The 27,638-nt window shown below is 40.7% G+C and overlaps 1 protein-coding gene across 2 annotated transcripts; it reads right to left on the minus strand.

The window, feature by feature from the left end:
- Nucleotides 1-43: 43 nt before the first annotated feature.
- Nucleotides 44-27,054, minus strand: sema3e (sema domain, immunoglobulin domain (Ig), short basic domain, secreted, (semaphorin) 3E). 2 transcript variants are annotated; one of them, XM_034685656.1, is made up of 17 exons: nt 25,919-27,054; nt 13,410-13,570; nt 13,092-13,151; nt 12,212-12,331; nt 10,354-10,447; nt 10,055-10,171; nt 9,141-9,283; nt 8,941-9,055; nt 7,658-7,727; nt 7,431-7,575; nt 6,894-7,119; nt 6,531-6,622; nt 6,048-6,089; nt 5,650-5,816; nt 5,218-5,288; nt 4,683-4,816; nt 44-2,342 (listed from the first exon to the last, which is right to left on the minus strand). In XM_034685656.1, exons 1-17 carry the CDS (start codon nt 26,034-26,036, stop codon nt 1,842-1,844), a joined length of 2,376 nt encoding a protein of 791 aa, XP_034541547.1. In that variant the 5' UTR covers nt 26,037-27,054; the 3' UTR covers nt 44-1,841. The 2 variants fall into 2 exon arrangements, with proteins under 2 accessions (XP_034541547.1, XP_034541548.1); XM_034685657.1 differs by having other exon boundaries at nt 331-2,342; nt 5,218-5,285; nt 25,919-26,943.
- Between the last annotated feature and the right edge of the window lie 584 nt (nt 27,055-27,638).

Raw genomic sequence — 27,638 nt, forward strand, 5'->3', positions numbered from 1 at the left:
GTAGGCATCTTGGTGTGGGGAAAAAAAATCATAACAGGCATTAATGGTTGTATTAGATTTTAAATTTCACAAGCATGATGTGTGTTCAACAGTATCAGGAGAGAAAGCTACTTTCACTTTCATGTTTTCCTGTCTGGTGACATGAAATAATACTTTGTAACAAATACTTCGTTATTCAGGTTCATTTCTGTTGTAATCAAATCTAAAGGCCTCCCTTCTGCTTCACTGGCTGAGTCTCAATGTGTGTGTATGCGTGTGTGTGTGTGTGTGTGTGTGTGTGTGTGTGTGTGTGTTGTTATTGATTGCTAAACCACAGAGGTGACACCGGCGAAAGATGGCCCATCTTTTTTAATGGCAGTTATTTATAAAGGGTATAGCAGACACAACACTCTCAATCTTAAGCTTAGTTGAAGGATATTCAAGGAGAATGATGAGTGACAGACCCCAACAAATTGTGTGTTTTTTTCTTTTAGCCACATTATGATTTAGTAAAGACAGCAAGGTCAAAACCATACATTTGGAATACTTGGTGAAAATAAGGCACGGTATGGAAAAGAAGTGATCATTCAAATAACCTGACCAGTACGATACATCTCTCTGTAACATCTTTGAGTCTGACATCTCAGAACTCGGCTGAATATTCATTGTTTGTTTTGCCAATGACATGCTTGGATAGCCAACCTAACATCTATTTCTCTTTTCCACCAGACGGAAATGTGCTGCTTGTAGTGGTAATTACGAACCCATCTGCAACATTGTCACAGACGAACAAAAGGGAAGATAAATTAAGTGGGAGAAACAGAGGAAGGGAGTAAAAGAGCAACAATGACAGAGGAGAATGGGAAAAAAAGGGGGAAAGTCAAAGTGAGATGGGTGTTTAACTTAACAGGTGGGCCCTCAACAACCATCCTGATTTTAGATAAATAAAATATACAATACGCACAACACTGCTGGTACGTTTGATCACAATTGTATCTGTAAATGTAGACACATACAAGGACAATAATATTCACTTATAGAACCACTTTTCATCAACTCTAACTGTTTTTACAAGTGCTTAAATAGTATTTATTTCCATTGAGGGCATAAATATAACTAAAACATGCCTCAAATATCCATAATAGTGGCATCGCAACATTTAACTGGATGCATTGTGGCCAATGTTACCCTACATCCCCACATTGTATTAAAATTAGCAGTATCATAAAGCTCAATGCATTATTTCACTGTACAATAAAAACCAGCACTACATTTTCCAGTTTACGACATCTAAACAGCTACGGAGTAAAGACCAAGAAAATAAGTTAGCATAGTACCAAAAGAGCTTTTCTTAAACAGAGTCGTTTCCTCTCATAATAGATACATATGTGAGTTTCATATTGAGGCAAGGAATGAGAGCCGTAGCAAAGGTGTTGTGCTGTAGTCTCTGTGTGCGTTTTGACTGACAGCAGAGTCAGGCTGGGTCAGTCCACAGGAGCTGATTTGTTGTTTTCTGTCTCTTCAGATCAGAGGGGATGTCCCTTAATCAGTGGTCCATCTCCTGCCAGGGCCTCTGCTCTGCACTGACACTGACATTCAAAGTACTTACCCAGGGTCTGCACCACATAATCAGTTTACAGCACACCACATAAGGCAAAACATCACTTGTAATACAGTAACAAAAGTGTGGTTATTGTAGCTACAAAAGCAGGACAGCCTGCTGGTGTTGTTTTACTGTTACTGTTTATGTTAAAAGCAAAGAGAAACCTCTATACATGGTGCAAACACTGAGTGAATCCGACCTTTAGACTGTATGTGCGTGTGTGTGTGCTCGGTGTGAATATGCAGTTAGCTTATTCTCCTCAGGTGTCCAAGGTGTGCCGAGGCGCTCGGTGGGAGTTCTCCTCCCCCCTCCCTTTCCCTCTTTTCTCTCCAGCAGGAGTCGCATACTTCTTTTTGGTCTTTTTGCGTTTTTTATCAGAGCACCACACTCTCTCACAGTATGCTTCCACTCTTTGGGCATCCCCGTAGCCAATAAGCTGGAGGAACTCCTTGTACCACAGCCGTGAGTGGGGGCCAGGAAGAGAGGAAGGGACCAGAGCCCTGGGGCTGATGCTGGGGCCGGGTAGTGGGCCAAGGGAGGAGTGGGGGCACGAAGCAGCTTTGTCTCCCTCTCCATCATTCACTCTGTGGATCACTGACTCCACCTTCTCCCCTCTGAGCACGTGCAGAGTGATACGTAATAATGTGTGCACATATCCATGCTCAACAGTCTGGCACACGTACACACCAGCGTCAGAGCTCCTGACTCGTAAAAACAGGAGCCCGTGGGAAGTCACGATTACCCGCTCATCACCTCGAACCTACAGGGAGGGAAGAAAGTCAAATGATTCACAAGGCAGATTTGATGGTTTCTGTACTGCTGCTGCATTTGCCCTACACCCATGAGGAATTTCATTAAAAAACCCACAGAACAAATCAAGACGAGAATAAATTACTGGACCTAAAGTAATTCAGTAGTGACTCTCCTACTTAACCCGTTTACAGATATTCAAGGTTTCTGTCTGGTGTACACCACCTTCTCATTATGATGTTTACAAGCTAGGCTTTTAAATTGAATCAATTACACTGAATGTGTCCCCAAGGGTCTGAGATAAACAAGACTGAAGTCATCAAATCAAGAAAACATACAATCAAGAGGGGGACATTTTGTTTTTTGCTGCTATTTACATGAAAAATGTAAATACAAATACCAATTATCACATTTATATAGAATGTATTTATCAGTAACTCAGGACAAGTCACCAAGCTCATGTTGCTAATGCAAATGAAGGCCTCCTGTCATGCTCCTATCCATCACTAATCCATTCTTGATTAAAACAGCAGCAGTGACTGCTTGCAGCACTTTGCTGCTTTAAGGGCCACACTGTAAGACATTTCAAGCTGGTTTAACTTGGAAATGTAAGTTCCCCTGCTGCCTTGAAAATGTAAGTTCATTCAACTTCAAAACTAGCTTTGTCTTAAATCCAAAATTAAAGTTCAAAAAGTTGATTTAACTATAATGTACTAGTTGTCACAATATTGTAGTTTAAGTTATGTATGGTAATTAACCGTTGATATTTAATTGATTCTACTTTATACTGCAAGTTAAAACAGTGAATTATATAGTTTTATTGCAGTAATAAAACTTGCCTTACCTGGTTCAACAAACACATTTTTCTGTTGTTTCAATGTAAATTTGAAGTTTTTCTTACTGTAAAATAACTTGACTAATTTGTTTTTACTTGTCTTTATAAGCTAGGAGAATTTCTGTTGAATTTGTTTTAACTTAGCTGCATCAGTTGTTTTGACAAATGATTGTTAGTATGAATACCAGTATGTTAAAATCCACAAACCACCAACATCGTGGTTTTCAAGCTAGCATTATTGACCATGCAAACTAGCTAGTATCAGGTAAAACAGAGACAGCTTCACGAAGAAAAGAATATTGTCCACCCTTTTAGGTTTTTTTTTTCAGATAATACAAATGTTAAAGGAACCAAACCAAAAAGGTTGTGGGCAGGATGGTGGATGAAGAAGAATTGACTTAACTTAAAAGCCTCCAACCTTTCCATTCACTAAACTAGCAACAGCACTTACATGCATCCTCCTACAGCCAAAGGAAAAGTGTAAAAGAACATAATAGACATAAAATAAATTAACCTTAATAAATATATATAAACTTGTATCAAATCCCCTATTCCTGCTTCTTTTATTCTTTTATTTTTTTAATTTAGAACTTGAAAAAGCTAGTTCATTGAAAATGACAAAATATCTAAATCATCCAAACAATTCATTCTTGCAATTTTTACATTCCAAAACTCACATAGCCTAGTTCAAAACTTCGTCTAAAACTTCTTCAGGCTCTTTGAGTTAAAGAAAAAACGTTAATGGATATAACTAATTGGGGCTATAATGTTTTACAGTGCACAAATTCAGCTCCATTTTGCCCAACTGCAATGATGCAGCAGCAGAAATCTCATCTTACATTGAATTTCCACTGTCTGCATAGCTATACAGAACTTTAAAGGGAAAAAGAAAAATATGTTTCTCAACTTTGTTCTTCAACCTATCATTTTCCACTGCAGCTTGTCTTGTTGGGTTACACTATCTCGCTGTCAATTTCACAGGGTCATAAAAATATGTTCAAAATGTGTTAGTAACCGTTATTTTCATTTTTCTAATAGTAATAACAATAATGTCTATAGCGATCAAAATTTCAGTCTCTCTTTTAAACAATGCAATGACATATCCCATTCAGCTCCCTGTCTCAGTAGGCCTACATCGTCCAATAATCGCCTTTCACTATTCACTGCAAATCTGCTCAAATAACCGTCTGTTGGGGAAGGGAGAGAGCAGACTGGGACACAAGTTATCCAGAATGTCATATGATGGCATAATAGAAGATTATCGTAAATTTGTGTGGGATTTTCCAGCATTATAAGTAACAGACTTGCAGGAATACGCTTTGGGAGAATAACACAATAAAAAGGTGGATCATCCTCTTATCTGTGAAAATGAAGGACGGCCCTTTGATTTTTCCATCATTGTTCAGAAAAATTCAATCAAAGTCAGAAAATATGCAATTCACTGGACCTGTGGTTTGTAGTGTGTAGGATGTGTTTGGATTGCTAACATTGGTAGTTGTATTTTGTATCACCCACCTCGTGTTTCTCATCCCCTCTCTGTAGGAACCACAGCACCTTGGCTTGCAGTGATCGAGGGACACACTCGAGTAAAGTGCTGTTGTTCTCTACGCCGTAAACAAACCTCTCCTCAGCTCTGTGCCATTGTTCATCTACACACACACACACACACACACACACACACACACACACACACACACACACACACACACACACACATACACATACACATACACACACACGCATACAATACAGAAAAAACAGTGATTTAAGAGAGATGGCAAAGACCTGCCCTGACCTTTCATTGTCTGACAAACACTGGGTGGTTTGTTCTTCCCCATTCTACACTTTCAGCAGTAAAGTGCATCAACCTCTCTCCATTCAACTGCAGTGACACATGAAGTGTTCGTATTCAGTCTAGTGCTTTGAGGAGCTGAATCGCTTTCTAACCTATACTGAGTATCTGTGTGCCAAAGTTTTACAGTACCAGCACACGAGCATTTCTAAGAGCACACTTACTAAAACACACATCACCCAGTCATTATACACTTACCATCAATTTGCAGCCCATTGCACAGCTGGACGGCGTTGCCATGGCGAACATCCTGCCGCCTGAATCGTCTGCTGAGATTGGAGCGAGGGAAGTAGAGAGAGAGAGAAAGGGTAATTTCGAATGTGATGGAAGTGCAAAAGAAAGAGAAAGCAAAGAGGCAGAACTAGAGAGAAAAAAAAAAAGTAGAAAGAGTAAGAAGGATGATCAAGTGCATACGAACAGACATTACTCAACACCTGATTGTCACGTCTCTCAAGGCCAGGAATAACCACTTGATAAACCAGACTCAGAGCAGGGTGACCTTTAGGGCATGATGCCATGATGGAACAGAAGTACTGCTGAAGGTGTGAACAGGTGGAATCACAAATACACACACACCACACATCTGCAAGGAGAAAGAAGGTGTTTGTTTCTAAGAGTGTGTGATCTTACCTTTTAGTGTAGACTCCAGCAGGGTAGTATCTGGAGCAGGTGAGACCATCCCAGGCACAGTAAGGGTCTCTGGCCAGACAGCAGTCAGCACATTCTGAGCCATAGAGGTCACACTGGTGCAGTCTGACCTGAGCCACACCCACTTCTGATCCCACGTACAGCTGTTGCTATAGAGCCGCCATGAACATGAAGACACAGTCAGAATTAAAGTTTAATAATAGACTGTGCGTGCATTTTGGCTTAACCTTATCTAACTGTTTTAAATAGCCACAAGTAGACAACAGAACATGCATAGTATGCTCATCATAAGTAATGTGTTACAATGTTATCATCTTGTGGCTCGGTGACAGAACTGCATGATTAAAACAGCAGCATCATGGTTCGGATGGTCCTCTTACCCTTTTCGGTGATATTATGATCTCTTTTATGGGCACAGGCTCCTGCAAATCAAAAACATTTAACTGTTATTAAAAAAACAAAAATAGTTCATCACATGATGTAAGAATAATGAAACAAGTGCTGACACAGCCTTATGTCCCTGCAGGCCTCCTGTCATGCTCCTATCCATCCCTAATCAGTGCTTGATTAAAACAGCAGCAGTGACTGCTTGCAGACTAGTTTTCAAATGCGTCTGATCTTAGTAGAATTGAAGTATTCAAATCTTTCTCAAGATCTCTCAGCAGGCTGCCTGCACAATCACAGTTTTGCCCTTCTGGTGAAGGGATGGTGGCAAATCATCAGTATCAATCAGTATCTTGAAAATAGACACTCTGATTGTCTGATTGCTGTAACAGTGGACTCTGAGATGTAAGCGGTATGCAGAATGTGCTCAGTTACCAAGTCTTCTCTGCTTTCACATCTTGTAGTTAAATATAGAGTACCTTGAATACTTGCAGCTCTTCCAGCAGCACCTCCTCCATAGTGTCTGTGTCTTTGTTATAAATGGTGATAATTTTCAACACGCTGGAGTCATCTAATGAAAAAACACATTATCATGAGTTTTACAGGAAATGTCAAAACACTTTTTTTTTCTTCTCACAATCAGTGCAAAATTGTCAGTTCCAAATAGCTTCAGTCCAACAAATGTTCTCTCATGTATTTTTACTACAACTTTATGCCATCAAAATGTGTTGACTGTGTTTGGTAGTTCAAATGTTTTATGATTTTACTTTTAAAGCAACACACAAAACTCTTGCAAGGAATTCAGGATTAAGCATTAAAAGTACTCATTCTTCAGTGTGTACCAGTGCCAATGTAGAGAACATGGTAGTGTCCATCTTGGGCTTGGACTCTGTCAACAGCGATCTGAGTCAGTTTTCTGCTGCCGGACTCTGTCTGCAGCAGGACAGGCCTGCCGTGCTGAGGAAGGACTGGGCGATACATCACAGGATGAGCACGTACAAATCGCAAAACCTCATCAGGAAACTCCTTTGAGCTAGAGAAGCCCCCTCCGTTAACTTTACTGGCACACTGTTGGAGAGTAGAGAGAGAGTGAAGGGAGGATAGAGACAGTAGAGGGCCATTAATGGCACAAGCACTTTATGCAGCATAGTGAAAAAAAAGCTGACATGCTTTAGCGTGGCTCAGACTGTCCCTGTTTGACCTGCTGAGGTAGCTACAACAATGCTGACATTCACCAAAGCTATCCAACATGCTCTCAATGCTGTCCCTCTCAGAGGATGCCTGGCATGAACACAGACTACACAAGAGTGCCGTGAATGCGTAATGTCGGTGCATCCACTAATGAAATCCTACAAACATGTCTTTATTCTGAGACTCACAGATCCAGGTCTAGGGTAGGGGACTCTGTCCTCATAAGGAGTCCAGTGATGCTCAGCTCTCTCCCGGTAGGCAAAGGGACCATTAAAGGCTGCTCTTATATCCTCCATGTGATAGATGCACACTGCATAGCCTTTAAACACAGCACTGTAAAAAAAAAAATGCTTTGGTTAGCAACTCGATGGATAATAAAATTGTGACTGAAGTGCTGATGTCGTCCTTCACTTACCTTGTTGTGCTGAAGAGGCCAAAGATTTCTGGGTTTTTCCTGTCTTTGTTGTTCAGAACAAACACGTCCTCTAGAGCACAAAATGTAGAGGTTAGCCAGTGTTTGTAAGCCACACAGAGTTGATGTTTGTGTGGTTAAGGGAAAAGTCTTGACAAACATGACAAGGAGAATCTGATAAACACAAAGGATGCCAAAAGATCAGCTGTTGTTCTCCTTCCTTACAGTGTGGAAATGCCCTTTTATTTTTCTTTATGCGCCACACGGAGGAACATAAGACAAGATGGCACAGTTAAACATCTAGTTTAACACCTGCTATAGCTCCTTGTGGTACAGTATGTGCCTAACATTAATTAAACTACGTTGTACAACCTGCGCTCTCTCTAATGTAAGCTTAGCTCCTCAAATTCCAGACCCTGTCAGTAACATAATAACAATAAGAGGGGGTGTTCATATGGTTTTCCCTCGTGAACACTGTGAACCCCCAAGGCACCCATCATTTACCATTGTTTTAACATTTTTTTATTGTCCTTGTGATCACATTACAATCCCGATAGTAACATTTACTTATACTACTACTGTTCCAGTCTTTACAGAACTCTTAGTATTTGTATTTATTTATTAAGTACTGGGCTTTCTTGGACATTTGTAAATCAAGCTCTGTAGAAAAATAAACATGTAAGGACATATCCTGGAAGGTTTGAATAGGATTTTTTTTTTTTAGCTTTGTTGATGTTGATGCTGCAGTTTTAGTACATTGTATTAACCCTCCTGTTATGTTTGTTTCTCTGGAACAGCAATAATGTTCTTGGGTCAATTTGACCCGGGGCATATTCAATTATCCAAAAGTGTCAGAACCCCAAAAAATCCCAATGCACATTTTTTTTAATCTAATTTTTTATCTCCATTACTAACCTTTTAAATGAAGATATGGTCCATTGGTGTTCTTTAATTCTCACAGATCATGGTGCAATGAGGATAACTCACTCGTTTTTCATTAAAATTAATGTTAAAACTTTTTTGAAAGTACATGCTGCCCAGATTTGTATGCTGCATTTAGCTGGTTTGGAAGGCATATATTGCCTAAGATAGACTTTAAAAAGGGTCAATTTGACCCGCAACATAACAGCAGGGTTAAAAACTTGAATGGTTTTAACACACACAATTAAAATTAGGATAATATACAATATAGGCCTCGTCATTTGGTCTATCTGTATCAAAATCTTAGGGAAGTATATACATGTGTGTATAACTGTGTACACTCAGGATGTAAACAGTCTCTTTACCAAGCTCATCAAAGTGTGTATCAATGCCGTTTGGCCCGGCCACAGAGCAGATAAGACGAGTTTTCAGGAAGGAGCTCCATCTATTCACCAGCATCCTCTGTCCTCCCTGGTCGTTCTGTGAGAAGGAGGCAGATAGGGTGAGAGCAACTCTTTGGAGGGCTCACGTCCACAAATATTTTTTACAGCATTAGCTTTCTCACCGCACAGACTCTGCCAACACGAGAATACACGGCCTTGTTCGCTCCCTCTGCGTCCGTCTCTCGCTCAGTGAAGAAGAAGTAAACTTTATCATCATCCCTGTCATCGTTGTCAGGAATAACCGCTGAGCCCACAAATTTAGGTTCTATAAGAGTTTGAAACAAAAGGCTTTGAAGTGAAACTGTGAGTCAGTGTTTATTTGAGTAGCATGGCTTTCATAGAATTTTAATTTTACATTAATTTCATTCAGGTCAGGAACCTTATGGCAGGATTAAACTTTTTTTTTTTTCTTTCTTTTAGCCAGGTCTAAGAAAAATACCCTTTGTGTAGAGATTTTGATAACTGATAATATTGTAACACCTGAATCAACACAAGATTGTGTGTCTGAATAAGATAAGATAAGATAAGATAAGATAAGATAAACATTATTGTCCCAGGGGGGAAATTTGTCGTGGACATAAGTGCAGTGCTGATTACAAATAATACATTCATTCAACATACCAACATACAATAACATGCCCACTGTCAAGATAAGAAACCATGTCACAGAGGCATACCAATGACACAACAATACCAATGATACAATAAATAACAATAAGATACCAATGTGGCAGTAAAAAAGCAATATCATAAAGCACCACTCCTTGTGTGTGTGTTATGTTGCAATCATGTGAAAGGGATTGAGTACATACAGTGTGTGATTTACATTCATTACCAATAAGACTACCACTGGGTTGTGAAAAGATACAATTAAAAACACTTGCATTATAAATCAGAACATCTCATGAATAGCTTCTAATCTATTTTACTGAACTGTCACAATGTTCAGATATCAGATTTGTTGCACCATAGACAAACTCATACATGGATTGCTATCTTGCATTTAAAGCAGTTATTTTCTATGTTTAAAACCAACCATTCAGTTGCTGCTTGTCGTCTCTTTCAGTGCGAGTGTAGGTCTGGTTGTTGAGTCGACAGAGAGCACCATCATTCTCCCAGTAGTCAGTGTACAGGGCAATATACAGCTCCCCTCCTAATGCACACACACACACACACACACACACACACACACACACACACACAAAAAAAACCTCATCAACGACAATGGAAGTGAAACCATGCAACCCATTTAAAATACTCACATAAGAAATGGCCACGAGGTGGCAGTGTTGTCTCATTATGAGGTGATGAGTTATAGAGTGAGCAGCCTCTTACTGGAGAGTGTTGAAGTGCAGGGGCTGTTTGGGTCATATGGACACCGTCCTCTACCGCTCATCACACTGTCTTCTTCCAGAGCAAACTGCCTGTTCTGAGGGAAACACACACCACACACACAGAGGTATAGTTATTAATGCATAAATATGCATGGATATAAATACACTACAGCTGCACCCTTGCAAAGGCGTTAAAAACATCTTGACAAACCCATGTTTGTGATACACTGAGAAAGACAGGGGGTGAGTTAGAGACGGGAGAGATCAGAAAGTGATGGATGAGGAGGAGGGAAGAAGATAGATGAGACTCAGTGTGATGGATGACCACAAGAGGAACTGTTGTCTGAATCTGTAAAGCCAACTGTGTCACGCTCCTCTATCATAGCAAGTGACTGCTTCTACACTCCTGATCTTGCTGCCCCGCACGGCAGGTGGCAGACGCACACATACATACACAATCGCACACACGCACCTACCCCAGACTCCCTGCAGAACAACAGCTCATATGTTTGGTCCACCACAGTGTTTAGAGCTGCCACTACCTGATCAGAGGGGGATGTCATATATTGATTTATGGGTACGAGAGGAACCCTACTGTGCTGTGACTACTGCCCAGCGTATGACTGTAACAGAAGTCAGACTGCGGGTTAAAGTCATTCATCATTTAGCGTGATCTATCAAACACTAACTGCAAATAAATAATATACTATAGGCTGAGTCAATATCACTCCATATGTAGCACTGTTAAATGTGGGCTGTCTGCTTTAAAACAGCCAGTATTGGATTGATATTTTTTTTCCCACTATAGTTTGTGGGTTGCTTGATTAATGGCTATAGTTTTTTCCAATCAAAATACTTTATCGTAATCTAAATATTATCTAGCATACGCCTGTTGGTAGAAGTAATCTCATACACCAAGTTTAAAATTGATGTGAGGCAACCTTGCAAAGAGATTAGGTTGCTGACACTAATCCAGTTTTGCTCGCTGTATTAGCATTCCAGAGATATGAGAAATGGTTGAACGTGATTCCTGTTTGGGAGGTGTGACTGACCTACTGGACCAGTGTTGGAAAGCAGGGTGGAAACCTCCTCCCCTCTCTTCTCTAAACACAACCAAGTCACACACACACACACACAGAGACAGACACACATACACCTAGGTCTGTTCCATGTTTGACATCTGGGAGATGTCTGGACTTCAAACAGATTGCATCACCTGGCCTGTACACTCTTTTTTTACCTGGACTTTACTTGTGTCAGCTTTTTCATATCAAAAATGTGTAGCTTTTACCCTATAATTCTCTACTACTGACCAAAATCTCACCCTTTTATCTCCACCACAAATCAATCTTTGTTGCCAGGAGGATCAACTCAACTTCAGAAACATGTGCTAAGATTTAACTGTTCAGTGTTCCAAGCTGAACTAACAGTTCTGAGAGCTTGCAGCCAAGACATTCACAGTGTGATAAAGGTGCTGGCTACGGTCATTGGAAGATAGAAGGTTCTAGGTAGAATAGATAGGATGTATGGGGGATGTGGTTTACTGTAGACTGGAGAAATCTGCAACATTTTGTTGGCATGATTGTCTGTTTTGCTGCTTGTCTTCTGAAAAAAATCTGATGCTCACATACATTTTAAAGCAGGTGTACTCCAGCTAGTAAAAATGGGTGGTGATATGAGTTATGAAGAATGGATTTAGGTTTTAACATGGCACTTTTATTTATGTTTTATGACTCTTGAGTTGTGATAACTCTGTCAAATCTTTTACTTTGACTGTGTTTCAAACTCCTAAATTCAACCAGCAGTTTTACAGTGTACATTTATGTGACATAAGGTCTAATGCTGTCTTTGGGACTCACCTGCCCTGTGTTTCCCACTGTGACCAGGCCACAGATTGGATTGAAGGCTCCCGTTCCACATACCAGCAAATGAGTCTGGTTGTACTGTTGCAATACCTTGATGTAGTTTGCACACTCCGGCTGTACGACGAGAGACAGAGATGAAGCAGTGGGTGGGGAGAGAGGAGGGGGTTGGTTGGAATTCAATTCAATTCAATTCAATTCAATTCAATTCAATTCAATTCAATTCAATTCAATTCAATTCAATTCAATTCAATTCAATTCAAAACAAAACTTTATTTATTCTCAAAAAGACATTGAGGTTTCCGTCATTTCCAATGTCCTCGAGATCACAGACACATTAGAAACAGCAAACAAACACACAATCATTCACAAAGTAATATATCAATTAAAACAGACAATTTGAGACACAGTGGTCTGAGATCAAAGTCTTAAATTCTCCAAAAGAGGGAATGGATTACAGCTTTAAAGTCTGTTGGAAGGTATTCCATGATTTAGGGGCATCAATGAAAAATGCTGATCGACCCAGTTCAGTGTTAACTTGAGGGACTTTCAAAGACGGGTCAGGAGGGCAAATTGAGGCCAAGCAGTGATGATTGTGAGGTAGAGAAATGCCAGGCTTTTACTGCATCATCAATAGCATAAATAGGTGAAACATTGGTTAATGAACACACAGAGAGATGCATAAATAAACCCATACATGCTGACAGTATCTATTTGATGGTACTTTCCTCCAAATTATACATTTCTTCTACACTGTGTAGAAATGTCAGGTGACTTCACATTATCATTTAAACTCTGCTCTTGACAGTCAGTCTAAGATGGTCCACCAACAGCTGGGAAATATCATATTTTGCAGTCATGAGAGGGTGTCTCTTACCTTCTCCCTCCCCTTCATCAAACACTCCTCTATTTGATATTCTGTACTGGACCACTGGATCTGTAAGAAGACACAAAGATGCACTAGCATTTACAACAGTATTATTACACATCAAGCAGAAAAGAAAGAAACCAAGAAATGTACTACACATGCTCAGTTAAGTGAATATTTGAGTGACAAGCATTATCTCTGTCATAGTTTACAGCCTGCCTTATGTAAACACGTGCACATTCAGTTTGGCTAACCTATGAACTATGGGTGTGTGAGTTAAATATGTCTCATTTCCTCTCTACTCAGGACAGATGAAAAGTTGCCTACCTCTCTCGGGTGTGTGTTAACCCCATCGAGGCTAAGGGAGTAAAGAGCATTCTTGGCCCCAACATAGAGCCGCTCGTGACCTTCATCAAGCAGCATGGTCTGAGGCTGGATAGAAGCTGCATGTCCATGGAACACCCAGGTCCGGTTTAGCTGCCATAGTTCTTCAGTCAAATACAGAAGCAAAGAGATATGAAACACAAGATGGCTGTGATTTAGTTAGACATTGTTTTGCTGGGTATGTAGCTAGACCTTCATTTCAAAGGTGGATTCCCATCTTGTTTCTTGCCTTTAGCGAGATCAAATTAGACCAAAGCCTTCCCTCAAAAGATTTCTGACCGCTACGGTAACTTATGGCTGAGTCTCATCTGGTCTCATCTGGTCTCATGGCCAAGGGCACATAGCAACATGTGTTTCCGATTCATAGCACACCCAAGGGAATAGCAGAGAGCAACAGTAGGGTTATCTAGCCCTCACATCTCCCTCTCATATGGCACCTATGCCTCCTTTCAATTCAGCTTGATTTCTGAGCATCGTTGATTTAGTTAAAGAACTGGGGCGCATCTTGTTTTCATTAAAATACAAGTTATCATGGGATGAAAGGGTACAGGAAGCTCAAAGCAGACCATATATCCTCCATGCTTACCAGTAAATTGCTCTAAGGACTACTGCAGGCCAATGACAAAGCTTAAAGGAGAAGACAGTTTAGTGACTGTGAAATCATGTTGCAAAGGAGGGACTAGAAGAAGTCATGGGAAAGATATTGTGATCAACTGGAGGGACATTTGATGTACACGGTGTGGCCTATGGTCTCTTTCATCCAGAGGAAGCTGTGTTATCCAACAGGAAGTCGGAGCAAGTCTTTATCAGCCATTAGTTTAAGATCAGCTGCCACTCCCTGTCAGTCTTGCTTTAGGTGATTTCAAATGCTCCACCAAAAAGGAAGCAACAGCCCATGACAGATATGTCATTCAATATAAGCACATGCTCATCAGTATAACAACAGACCATGCAGATAACTAGAAATTTAGCATCCACACATGTAGCACAGCCGTCTACCTGATTCGACCTGACAGGGTGCTGCTCTTTGTGAGCTTCTGGAGGAAGTAGAGGGTGAAGGATTTAAACAAAGTGCTAAAGGGCCTAAAGGTGTGTACTTCCTTTGGGCTGTACATGCCTGAAAAACCTTCCATTAACACGTGATTGAGTAGGACAGGGTGTTCTGGTAAAAGGAGAAAGAGGGGATCTGGGTTGTGTTAGCAAACCTTTCTTAAATCTCAGATTGATTCAAGCAGACAAGCCATGGTTTGTGATAAAATATATAACTGGCGGTATTTTCTTCGTTTGTATGACATCTAAGCATTCGGCCACCCATGTAGTCCTTGAAAGAAAAACAGGGCTTATGTATTCCAATGTGTAATGACTCTACAAGCTGAGGCAGCAGGGGGTAAATGTGTGATGTGCTTTTCTAGCATGTGTATATTTTTTCTGAAACTTGATCACTAAAATTGACGGAAAAAGTGTTTATCCCATTTCTGAAGATTACTTATAGCAACAGTCACTCAGTGGAGGGTTTTATTTGTTTAATATGGGATTAGGTATCCACAGAGGAGTGGTTGAATGTGTCTATTTTGTTGCTATTAAGATTTCTGTGTTGGAGACAAGGGACTATTTGTTTGAGAAGCATTAGATCTGTGCTGGTTAGGTGGCAGAAAGTGCGGGGATGTGGCAGCAGTGTTTCTGCCAGGGCTCAGACATGTTTCCTGTAATTATCTAATCCACACACATACACACACACTCAGAGTTCTTTTTCTCTCCCACACACACTCAAACTCAGCGTCTCTCCCCTCTATGTCTCTCACAGTTAGCTCTGAGTTAAACTGAACTTGGATCAAGGACAGTCTTCTGACATTCCTTTTCAGCGTTTCTTGGAGTGTTAGGCTGGATCTTGAACAATCAGCTCCTTCTTCATTTGAAGTCAAATCTGCTACCACTTATTCAGAAGACAGACTTAGAGAGCTATTTAAAGTGAGGGAGTAAACAATTCATATGCTGAACATTTTTTCCATCCAGCCTGCACTTGTCTGTGTGAATAATAATGGAGGGCAGCTGATTTACATTTAAACATGGGAGATGCACATGCTCTCTCGCTTTCGAAGTTTTGTTGAAACATATCGTATTGAATTGCAAGCCATTTTAACATTTATAGCTAGTTTGGATATTCATAACAGATATCTGTGAGTCAGTTTTCCAAGTCAAAATGATTATTTCAGATATGCAAAATCACATCTACAATGACACTCTTACTATCTAAAGTTGTCATTTCTGATATGCAGATTATTATAATTATGGCCAGTATAATACAATATTACTTCAAACATGTAATTCAATTTATGCAAATGTATTAAGGATATCTGTTGGTGATTATGTTTCATTTTGGATATCTGAATTAAAAATGACAAAATGACAACTTAGGAACAACTAGATTGTAGATGTGCTTTTAACTTGGAAGAATTCTATTGCAGATATCTAAAATGTTCATTCTTAACAAGGAGTAATGTGGATATCTCAGAACTGTAGATACCTGTAATAAATATCCAGTCTTGAATATTAAAACCATCACCTTTACTTTTCAAATACTGAAAGATTTCTTGAATTGAATTTTGACTTAAGGCTGGCACACATTACAGGATTCTTCAAGCCTTCACACATTTAGAGACTACACACTTGATGACAACAAAAGACAGATTGCACAAGATCTCTCTCTTCTGACTTTATAGTGTATAGTTTATATAGTTTATAGTAACCAAGCTTTAGCAGAGTATCAGGTTCTTCACGCTCGATATTCCAAATCTCGCGTAGTAAAACGTGACTTCGGTGTCACGTTTTCAAACATGGCAGACGAACAGGAAGAAGCTATGATGATTGTTTTCGGCCTCTTACTTTCCGAAAACACTCACAAAAAAGAAAATGATTATGGAAAAAGTCATGGAGACAGCGGTGATGTGGGCTGTATGCATTACAGCACGAGTTGTATACATTACAGCGGTGAGTTTTCGCCGGCGTCATGTTTTTGTTTGTTTTTACTTCCTCTTACGGCAGTCATCTGAGTCAGCTCACGTCTTGATTGGCTTTTACTCCGGTACACGTGACATTACACACTGTGCGTGCTCGGCTCCTCTCGAAGCATCCCACACACTACAGGATTTCTAGTCGCAAATATTAAACATCTTAATTATTTACAATCTCTCCTTCTGACACCTTCCGAGCGGCTCCCACCAGACATAATCACTCTTAACACACCTCACACCACAGGAAAATCAGACATGATGTTGTTTGCAAACATCCGACAATCGGGCCTTTGCTGGCTTTGATCCCTAAGGGGGAGATCGGGACAAAAATCAGCCCGATTATCTTGTAGTGTGTACCCGCCTTTAGAGAAATTAAGTTTTAGATAATTTGTAATCGGCTACATTTCCAGTAAAAACTTTTCGGCAATATCTTTTATTATCATGACAAGCTGTCATCACATGTAGCCTATACATACACATTTATACCAGCAGTAACATTTTAGATATCCATAGCGGCATTTTTTTCTGCTCAAAAAAATATTTCCACTAGTAAGAATTGTAAGTAGAATCTCATAATCTAACTCTTACTTGTCATAATGTAATTTGGGGTATTCAAAATTGCATTATGGATTTCTGGTAATTCATTTTAAATGTCTGAAATACAAATGACAACTATTGTAGGTTTCTGAGATATTAGATAGAAAAATTACAACAACAAAAAAAGTTGTAAAATGTTAAAAAGTTTGGATATAGCTTTCATTACAATCCTCACTGGTAAGAGTACAGGATTGACAATGATTGTGCTATGCTATTATGTAGAAAATGATTAAATGTGTTCAGAACAATGCGAGAATAGCTTGCCACAGAATTTTAGATATATTTCTAATATACAATGCTCCTCTCTTTGAAGCCTCCATGCCATGCTCATGTGCCTATATGCAGCTGGACAAATACACCCTTAAACTGATAGAAAATATCCCTCCCCACCTGCACACTAGGAAAAACTATAATCATTTAAATAATAAAAGAAGGTGTTGCTTAATTACACATGATTACAGAGTCATAAAACACAATGGTTGAATCTGATTATAGTGACACACAAAGAGACGGTTCAGCAGGCACATTGCTGTTTAAAGGGTCTCTCCCCTGTCATTATGTGTACGCTAACAGATAGTTGCACCCGCTGCTCAGACCGGAGAAGGGAAAGGGGGATTTCCGCATTTCACCTCTCCTTCCTCTCTCTCTGTCCTTCTCCAAGGTTTATTAACCATCTGCAGCACGTGAGGGCTGCTTAGCGAAAGCAAAGGAGCTAAAAGGAGAGAGAGGAGGAAGAGGTGGAGGAGCAGGGTGTTTCTCCATCAGCAACTAAGCCGGGGAGACACACGGCCCTACTGTGATCCCACTTCAAATGGAAAACACAGAGAAAAAAGGAGTCCCTCAGGACAGGCACTTTCATCGGCTGTCTGAGGAGTGCTGAGAAATGCCTGAGAAGATTTGGGGAAGTGAAATCAAAATAAACTTTGGGATCTCCTCTTTATCCATGTATGGAATCTGTTCCTGTGTGTGCGTGTGTGCGTGTGTGTGTGTGTGTGTGTGTGTGTGTGTGTGTGTGTGTGTGTGTGTGTGTGCGTGTGTGTGTGTGTGTGTGTGCGCGTGTGCGCATGTGCGTGTGTGTGTGTGTGTGCAGGGGTAAACTACTTTTGATTGCAATTCTGTTAGCAGCAGGGGAAATTATCATGTTTAGTCAAAGATTAATGAAACCTGCAGAAAACTTTTAAACATAGATTGAATGAGCTTTCATTGTTTGATCTATTGCCAATACTTTTTTTTGTCACAAATGAAACTGGTGGTAGGCAGGCTCATGTTTCCAAAGCAATAATCCTATGAAGGTTTACTTATTGAGTAATGGGACTTTCGCAGAGAGTTATTGGAGTGAGCTGGAGTTAAAGGGCACCAGAATAAGAAGCGAGTCTGTTCTCCTCATGCTGTTAAGGCTGGACTGAGAGTGTGGAGCCCCTGGGGGTGGGGTCATAAGACCAAGAACTAGGGTGTCATGCCATTATCGGTACACAGCCTTGTGTTCCCGTATCCTCTTGTGCGTGTGTGTGTGTGTGTGTGTGTGTGTTTGTCTGCAGAATGATGTCACAGAGCCAAATGGATGCCACATGGAGTGTCTGAGCGAGAGAGAGAGAGAGAGAGAGAGAGAGAGAGAGAGAGAGAGAGAGAGAGAGAGAGAGAGAGAGAGAGCAATGTATGTGTCTCTGTACTAAAGACTGTGTAAGTATATAACGTGATTTAATGTTTTAAGTTGGAAGAAAATCTCAGCAATTGGTGGTTTATATTTTCATCGTCCCCAATAGATACAGTAATAACCTTTCAATCAAACAATACAGGTATTCATGTAGGCTACATGTAGGCTATTTTCACAAGCTTTCCAAAAAAGTAGAACACTGTTTTTGACTGACATTTAATTAAAGTCTATCCCCATCTGTTCCCAACTACACTACATCAACCGTGCATTTATATGACCTGGGAGTCCAAATGAATTAGATGTTGATGTAGCTTACTGTTTGTCAGGGCAAAGCCATATGTCAAAAGTGCCATAAAATGCAATCTGATTTTCAATTAACCATCATTTGCATGGAATATTGAAAGTAATGTCTTCAAGTTTGCTTTAAGTAATGTTTAAGTAACCTTTATCTTGGAATATATTTTACATAAAGATACAGAAACTGAAGGCAGGTTTTTGGCGAAGAGCACACTCAAGTTTGCATTTGAAGTTGGAGTAGTGTTGTCCACTATTGTTTTGGTGGGTCCATGTATACATGGAAAACACCAAGAGTTCAAAAGAGACCAACATCATTAAATACAATCCTGACTCTCAACAGATCCTGCACAAACACGACCCCAATCACCCAAAAGTTAGAATGCAGTGTAAAATGTTGATTAAGAACAGAATGTGATGGTTTCCAAATCTTTTGAAGCCTATTTCTCTAAACATAGTGCAAAGATAAGATAAGATACTCCTTTATTCGTCCCACAACGGGGAAATTCATGAGTTACAGCAGCAAACAAGAAGGTGTACAGTACAAGAACTCCAACAAGAATATATATATAAAGAAATGTCCATCAGAGACGACAGCTTGGCTATAGTTCTCCTGTCAGCCACCACCTCCACAGGGTCCAGGACTGAGCTGGCCTTCTTCACCAGTGTGTTCAGTCTTGCTCTCCTGTATCCTGTCCGCCCACAACAGGTGAAATCCCCCCAATGTGGCGTTCGTGTCCGGTGTTAGCTCTGTTAGCCAGATGCTACTCTGCCAGTATTCCCTCTGGTGCTGGGTTAGCTTGTCCACCTTATCGTAGATAGATCTTACAGTCCCCATAACGGTGGGTGGAAGGACAGGTCGATGTCGTCTTTTTTAGCTTGCACCTCAATACCAGCACGCCATCCTAGCCTCCTTCTCCTCAGCTCACAGGGAACATCGGGCCTAGCATCGTTTAGCATCGACATGTTACGGGATGCTAACAGCTGATCTGGTATGTAAACAATGTGACCATGGTTACACGTAGGATCTCCGGACACAGACAGGAACAAAAATAGTAAAAGCACCACTGCAAGCGTAGCCAGTTTGGTGTCCATGGCCAACAAATGAGTCATTAATAGACATGACAGGCTCCAAATACAAAGATAAGTAAACAGATATGAAAAAAAGTCGAAAAAAGAACAACGAAGAGAGAGTTGCTGCAACAAGCAGCAACTCGAGTGGCGCTGAGCAACGGAAAAAGACAACATATAAAGTGTAAAAGAAATTAGTTTTTATTGTTTTAAGTAAAATTATCCTCATTTCAAATGCGATGCCACCAACACATTTCTGAAATGTTGTGACAGGGACAAAGCACTGGAAAAGTTGTGTAATGCTTTAAAACACACCAGGAGGGAAATCTCCTAAACCAATGATGTTAATTTGCACCAAATTAGTAATATTACTTTGTATAAACAGGGCATTCCAGAGAGGCTGAGTCTCTCAGAGGTAGAGACAGCAAGATATTCACCACTGTGTAAGTGACTGTGTGAGTAAATAGTTCAACAGTCACAGAATAATGTTCATCTGTGTAAAATTGCTAAGAAATGTATTACATTTCATTAAAAGAGGAAAAATCTGTATAGTAGGGTCAAGGCCAAGCACATGTAATGGATGGCTGAGATCTACAGGTCCTCAGGTGGCATCAGAGGTTAGATTTCTCCACTACCTGTAGGCAGAAGTAACCCAGAGTAAAGCGTCTGTGTCTGCTGTTTAACTGAGACCATACTGGTACTTGAAACAGAGGAACGGGTGCTCTCTCAGGCGATGTAATGAACCAAGGAAAGATAGTGCTCACGCTGCAGACTTAAATGCAGCACGGAAAAAAGGGAGTCTTGGTGGGAGTCTTTTTCACAACCACCGCCGGAATCACTGACAAGTCGGCATACATACCCAGAGGCATATATTACCTCTCTACAATAATAAATGACGAATGCCAATGGGTTCCAAGAAAGGCGATCACCTAACAACTATGTAGCTTTGTATTGATCTCTATTAGCATACGTCTACATTACAGTGCAGCTAACAAGCTGTTCTTGGACGTCGTCTCTCAACACCAACTGTTTTACCACTTCTCAAGTTGCTGTTGGACTGCTAACAATGGTAACACACAGAAAAGGACATCTTTGATGGCCTTGGGGGGCGATGCAGAAGCCCCAAAAAGTTGGCCATTTCTCCCTTTAGCCCATTACAGAAAGAAAGCCAATGTGGTCTGCATTAATTAATACCATAGACTGTATAAAATACTGACATAGGATCTGTGATGTCACCGATCTGTTTCTGAAGAGCTGTTTGAGGCCAATTGTCAGCGGCAGCCATATTGCTGCAGTCAAGGCGGAGTTTTAAGTTTTTAGCACTTCCACATTGGACTCATATTTTAAGACCGGAGGTTGCCGCTTGATTAATATTTATTTATTTTATTGTTAATGGTATAAATTAAATTAAATTAAATGCTTGCACAGCCAGATACCAAGTAAACTCCACATTTTATCTTGTCTTTCCCCAACAAGCTGACATTGAGATATAGATGCCTGCAAGTATTGCTTTGCTTCCAACCTACAATATACAACCTCACTTGGGCATTTGAGTATCTGTGCTTGCCTCATTTGTCATCCTTCATCCCCCTTTTTCCCTCTGTGATATCACCACATTATACACTCTCTTAGGACACAAACAGTCCTTGCATCCTCTCTCCTGCCCCTTTTTTTTTTACAAACTCATCTCCTCTCCCTGGTCCCTACACAGGGAAAAGGTCAGAAAGGATATTAGACTTCCACCAGCTGCCTTCCCCTCTGGACATCTCATTAATGGACTGGAGAGCACACACATAACACAATGGGAGAGGAGCCGAAGCTGAGATGTACACAGACAAAATGAGAAAGCGAAGAAGAGAGGTAGGAGCCTGGAAGGGAGGGGGAGTTAAAAAAAAAAATTGTTTTTCCTTTGCTGACCTAAAAGGTGTGATTTATCTAATCTTCACCATCCCTCCGTTTTCCAGTGGCATGATATAAGGGCTATGACTGCCCCATGGCCATGATCCAATGTGGTAAATGTTAATTATAGGTCTCTGCACACATGGGCGGAAGCAATTTAATAGGACTCCTCACTTTACACATTAGCTTTCAGGCAGAGACAACTTTAGGCCATATTGGTATTCCCCATCTCACCCTCAGAGAAAAGTCACCTACAGCCACATCATTTCAAGGCTGTAAAATAAAAAGGGAGCGTTTTTTCTTGTCTGGAGAGGAAGGTTTAAAATTACAGCTCAAAAGGGGGAATTCATACATCAGTAATTGCTACCTGAGTAATCCCTGTGTTCACGCATGCAGGTACCACAGCTCCTTCTGCTTAAACCTCCCAATTCTTTTTCCAGTGCGAGCTAAGGAAATGAAATTTCTGAAAAATGTCTAACATTTGTTGACCTTTATTTTGGCTCCCTGTGCTCATTTTTCTATCTCACTCAGACAAGCAAACTCAAAGGGTCTGAACGTCTTTTGTTTCAACTTTCTACAGGGTCAATGTTGCATCAAAAATAGGAAAAGCCCATTGGTTTATTAAGGTGGACATTAATTGAACAATGTTAATGTTAAGCAGCCATGCAGTAAAGGATAACTTCATTCGCTTTCCCACACATTAAACATATTTGGATTTACCCAACGGTTATACCATATTTCATGTAACCACCACTTTGGCAGACATGCTGCAGGAATGCCAGGTTAATTATATTATTGTTAAATGGTCAGATACTTATCCTAATGTTTGTCTTAACTACTCTCATGAGCACTCTCCTTAAACTCGGACATATTTTTTGGACCGACATTCTTTATATTACCCCGCCAACTGGGGTTATTTTTCAGGAATGGGAGAAACAATCTTTGAATATTCTGGACCAGATAATGGTTTTTAAAGTGCATACTGCAGGAGCAGCTCGGGGCAGGCATCTGTTGCGTGGGTGGGGGGAATTCTTTAGCTTCCAAAAATCCTAAATGCATTGCCTCAATTCACCTTAAGACTGCTCCGTAGAAATAAACATACATAAGATAAACAGGAACTTAACAGGCCTCTCCTTCAGGAGTAAGTCTAAACTTTGTAGAAGTTAAGAGTTCTTTGAGGTGACTTTGGTCTGATTAGGTCATCACTAATATGCAAACTGCTGTATCACAGTCTGTGCAGCTCTAGCCAAGCATGACAGTGCTGGAAAGGCAGCAAAATAAATCCAAACCTGGCAATTTACCTGCAGCCTGCTGACACTCTGACACGTGCAAGCTGAGCTACAGCTTCATTAGTAGCAGAATTAATAGTGGGCCTAAAAAGAAGCTCATTACACTCCACAGGCATCCACAAGGCTGGAATTGAAGCTGCAGCCAAAATAGTCTGTGTCCATATGCACAAGAAGTAGTGTATATCCAAAAGAACATCTTAATTTATGTGTTGAAAGGGAGCCAATATAAAAGAGGGCATTTTTATGTCAGATGATCCAGGGATTTTGGGCTTTGATTGGTTAAAACCCCAAGCAATTGCATTATATCACCATCTTTAGTCTGTGTTTAAGGTCTTTAGAAGCTGTGCAGTCAAAGATTAAAGTGAACTTTCACCACAGACATCATAAAGTCTCTGACTGTAACTCAGTACTCCACGTGATTGAGGCTATAACCTTTAGAATACTGGAGTTAATGGGGGGTATAGATAAATGAAAGGATGGCTGGGATAAAAGTGAAAGAAATGTGGACATTTGGATTATTCTTTGCTGGTCCAATAGTCCAGACAAAAACAGGAGGAAAAGATGAAAGAAAGATTGATAATATCACCACATCATGTGTTAGGTGAAGCTAACATCAAAGCACAAAGAGATCTATGCTTCATGAGAGAAAGGTTATCCTTGAAACACATGATGATGTGCTCAGAGGAATTCATTCCCAGAAAGCAGGAGAAAGTTGATCTGATGTTTTATTGACATTTCTATTGATCCAACACTTGTTATTTTTCCATCTAACCAGAAGCAAGTTGAGAATATTTCATTGCTGATATCAACTTTTCTCCCTTATAATTAATTTCCCCATCAAAGAGGAGAATCTAGTTTTTCCACTTTGTTTGGATACCTGATGTTATAGTAATATTTTCTCAATCCTAAGGGTGGATATTAAAACCTCATCCCTCTCCATCTCCCTGAACTGCATCCAAGTCATTGGTGTGTAAAAAAATCACACTATTTGCATGAGTGTGTGTTAGTGTGTTTTGAGTTTGTGTGAACTTCAGGGTGTGTGCAAAAATCACCGGCAGAGCCCATGAGGCATATGTTAAAGCTTAGATGTTTTTCATTCCATAATGATAGGATCCCACTGCAGTCTTTTCATGGCGCTGCGTGCTAGCCAGAACATGTATCAGGGGGAAGAGAGAAAGAGCGTGAGTAGTGGGATGTCAATCAGTGAAGAGCTTTGCCCTCAGGGAGTTAATGAATTGGGTAATATAGGAAAGTAAGGATAATGACAAAGTCTGACTTGGCATTTATGACTCAACACATCAGCACTGATCTGCTAACTTTTGTTGAAATATGAACTTTGTCTGACTTTGGCTAAAAGTGCAGTTTCCCTCTTTTTCTCTGAGTTAATATTGTCCAATCTTTTATTTATTTTCCAACATCTTTCACAGCAAAATCATTCTTTACTACATTTATTTATTTTGGTGGTTTTGGGCTACTGTCAAATTCAGTTCTTCAAAAAAGGCAATAAATAAAGCATTTCAAAGAACAACAAGCCCTCCTCACAACTGATGAAGCAGACTTGTCATAACAGACTTGCAGCACTGTATTTATGAGTTATTGACCATCTAAATTCCACACCTATATTCAACCATGACTAACAGGCTTATGTGGAATCAACACCTTCTGTTGCCATAGAGATCAAAGAAACTGTGAGAAAAAAAAATGTGATGTTTACTCAAGAGTTTTATCTACGCAGGTCAAAAGATAAAACCCCCATTATTATCCAAGAGATACACAAGAATCAAACTGCATACCACTGCATGCACATCCATATCTCAACCACACAAACACACACACACACACACACAAAAACAGACACACACTTTTCACTTTCTCGTTCTCATGACCCCCCCTTAAAAAAATGAGAGAAACTCCTCCATCTTTCCGCCACTATGGCACGAGAGAAAGCCACATTGTGGATTCTCAGCCACCATGGCCGTGAGATCAAAACAAACTGGAAGGAGGCTCCTTCAACATTAACAGGCAGTGAAAAAAAAATACACTTCACAGAGTCTAAAGAGTTGTCAGCTCTGTTAGACCCGACCCTACATGTTGGGTTTATTTTACTGTAAGGCTAAAGCATACACCTTGACAAAGATTGTAGCAGTGTCTATTGGTCACACACACACACAGCTTGCTTGGACTGCTTCTAGGACTGAGGTTTGTTTACATTACATTTCTGTATCTGATTTTTTTTTTTTCTAATTTCTTCAAATATGAACACACTCCTACTTTTCATATGACTTGTTTAATCAGGGACAAGCTGTAAATATATATTTAAAATACTTCCTTTCACCTATTTTAATAGTACCTACAAAAGTGTTGGAATAACTGCTTCTCAATAAATTAATCCCAGGAGTCTAAAGGGCGATAAAAATCCTGCTCGGTTACACCTGTCTTATTCTCAACCTGCGTGGAAGGCAGTGAACAGAAAATGCTTGTTCCTGTTGATGCTGCATTAACTGTTGTGGACTGTAAACAAAACGTTGCATCACCTGAGTTTTTGCATATATATTTGTGAAACACAGCAGAGCATTTATATTTCTGCAAAAGAAAAATAAAGGTTAGAAAAGAAACACTCTACACTTTATTTCTTACCTTTGTGGGAGAGCCGTATCCTCGGGTAGATGCTGTGGGCTGTGTAAGCTGTACCCAGCAGATCAAGATACAGCAGCATCAGTGTCAGATACACAGTCCTTACACACTCTGCCATCATAGTTAAGACGGATGCTCCACGTTCATTTACACAAAACCCTGCAAGTCCACTTAACACGCGCAGCAAAGTCCATGAAAAGGAAGAAAGTCCTCTTTATTTGCTCTACAAGTTCTTACAAACTAGAAGAATCTGACAAAAGTCTGCTTGGAGGTAGAAATCCTTTTTCTCCCTGGTGATGTATCTCTGCAGCTTCTATACAGTCTCTGCTTTCCCCTATAGCAGTCTTCTGAATGCTGCATCCACCCACCACCTCGGTGGACAGGATAGTGATCTGACTATTATCCTTGTTTGGTCTGAGTAACCAGGGAGAGGAGAAGTCCAGTTGCTACATTCACGCTGCAGTGCCCACTGCTCTCTGTCCATATGTCAGTCCGTCTGTCTGTAAGCCCAGCTTAGATCCAGTCCTTCTGATCTGATGACAGAAAAAAATTGAAATCTCACAAAGGTAAGGAGGTGCTGATTTGGGAAACCTCAATGCATTGGATTGTCCCAGCAGGCGGGAAGGCAGGCAGGCAGGCAGGCAGGCAGGCAGGCAGGCAGGCAGGCAGGCAGGCAGGCAGGCAGGCAGCTCCTGTACTGTGTCCTCAGGCTGTGTTCCTCCTCTAAAGTCCACTGGAGCCAGTCATTCTCTGGACAGAAGCCCAGGAAAAAAAAAGGCAGAGTGGGAGAAGGGGAGTAAGAGGGGAGGAGTAGGGAGCCTCGTGCCTGGCGTGCCGTCTCTCTGCACTAGGGGAAGAAAGTGAAGCTCAAGCTCCAAAACTCTGCTCACGCTCCAGCAGCCAGGGAGGATCCCAAACCTCAGCTCAAAACCTCAGTGAGTCAGTTAAGATGGCCTCTACCACATGCTACTGATCTGGGCAGAGGCCACCTGCCATGCTGTGGTGCGTCTGAGGAAAAGCTGGTGTGTGTTTGTGTGGGGCTGAAAACGTGGGGAGTGTGTATCAGCTTTAAAATTGCCTGCTCCTTCCTCTAGATTGCCTCGAGATCTCTCTCTCCCTCCCTCCCAGGCAGCTGGATTAAGTGTGCCGAGTCTCCCAGGCAGTAAGACTCTCCCCTGCCTCTCATGTCACTCCACAGACCACCCCTTGCTTCTTCTCTCCCCTTCCCCTTCCCCTTCTCCTCCTCAACCTACCCCCTTCACCACCACCTTCTCTTTTTTATTCCAACCTCAGCTGCATTAACTTGGACCTGAGCCAAAGCTTTTCAGCCTCTTAACTCCAGCACCTCTTTCATTTTCAATTATTGCTGTCTTTGTGTTTGTTTCCATTTGGATAGTCATTATCGCTGTTACCATGGATTTTCATGAACAAGGTTCCTTTCATGGCAATTTTCTTCTCCCTTCCAATTTAATCTCTCTCTATGTTTATCTGTCTTCCCATCTCTCCCACTCCTCAGCGGTGTAAAACCTGGGTATTAGCTAGTCCTTGTGTCCAGCAGAACCTTTATTTATGTATCATAACCTCCCTGGTCTGTCTTCTCTTTCTAAAGCTGCAGTTTATTTGTGTCTTTTATCTTTCTATGTTTCCAGTGTTTGTCTTTTAGGCTCTTTGCATGCAGCTTTTCGATTTGTCCTTGTATCTTTATGTTTTGTCTCAAGGACCA

The sequence above is a fragment of the Notolabrus celidotus genome, chromosome 6, assembly GCF_009762535.1.
Source record: "Notolabrus celidotus isolate fNotCel1 chromosome 6, fNotCel1.pri, whole genome shotgun sequence".
Classification (NCBI taxonomy): Eukaryota; Metazoa; Chordata; class Actinopteri; order Labriformes; family Labridae; genus Notolabrus; species Notolabrus celidotus.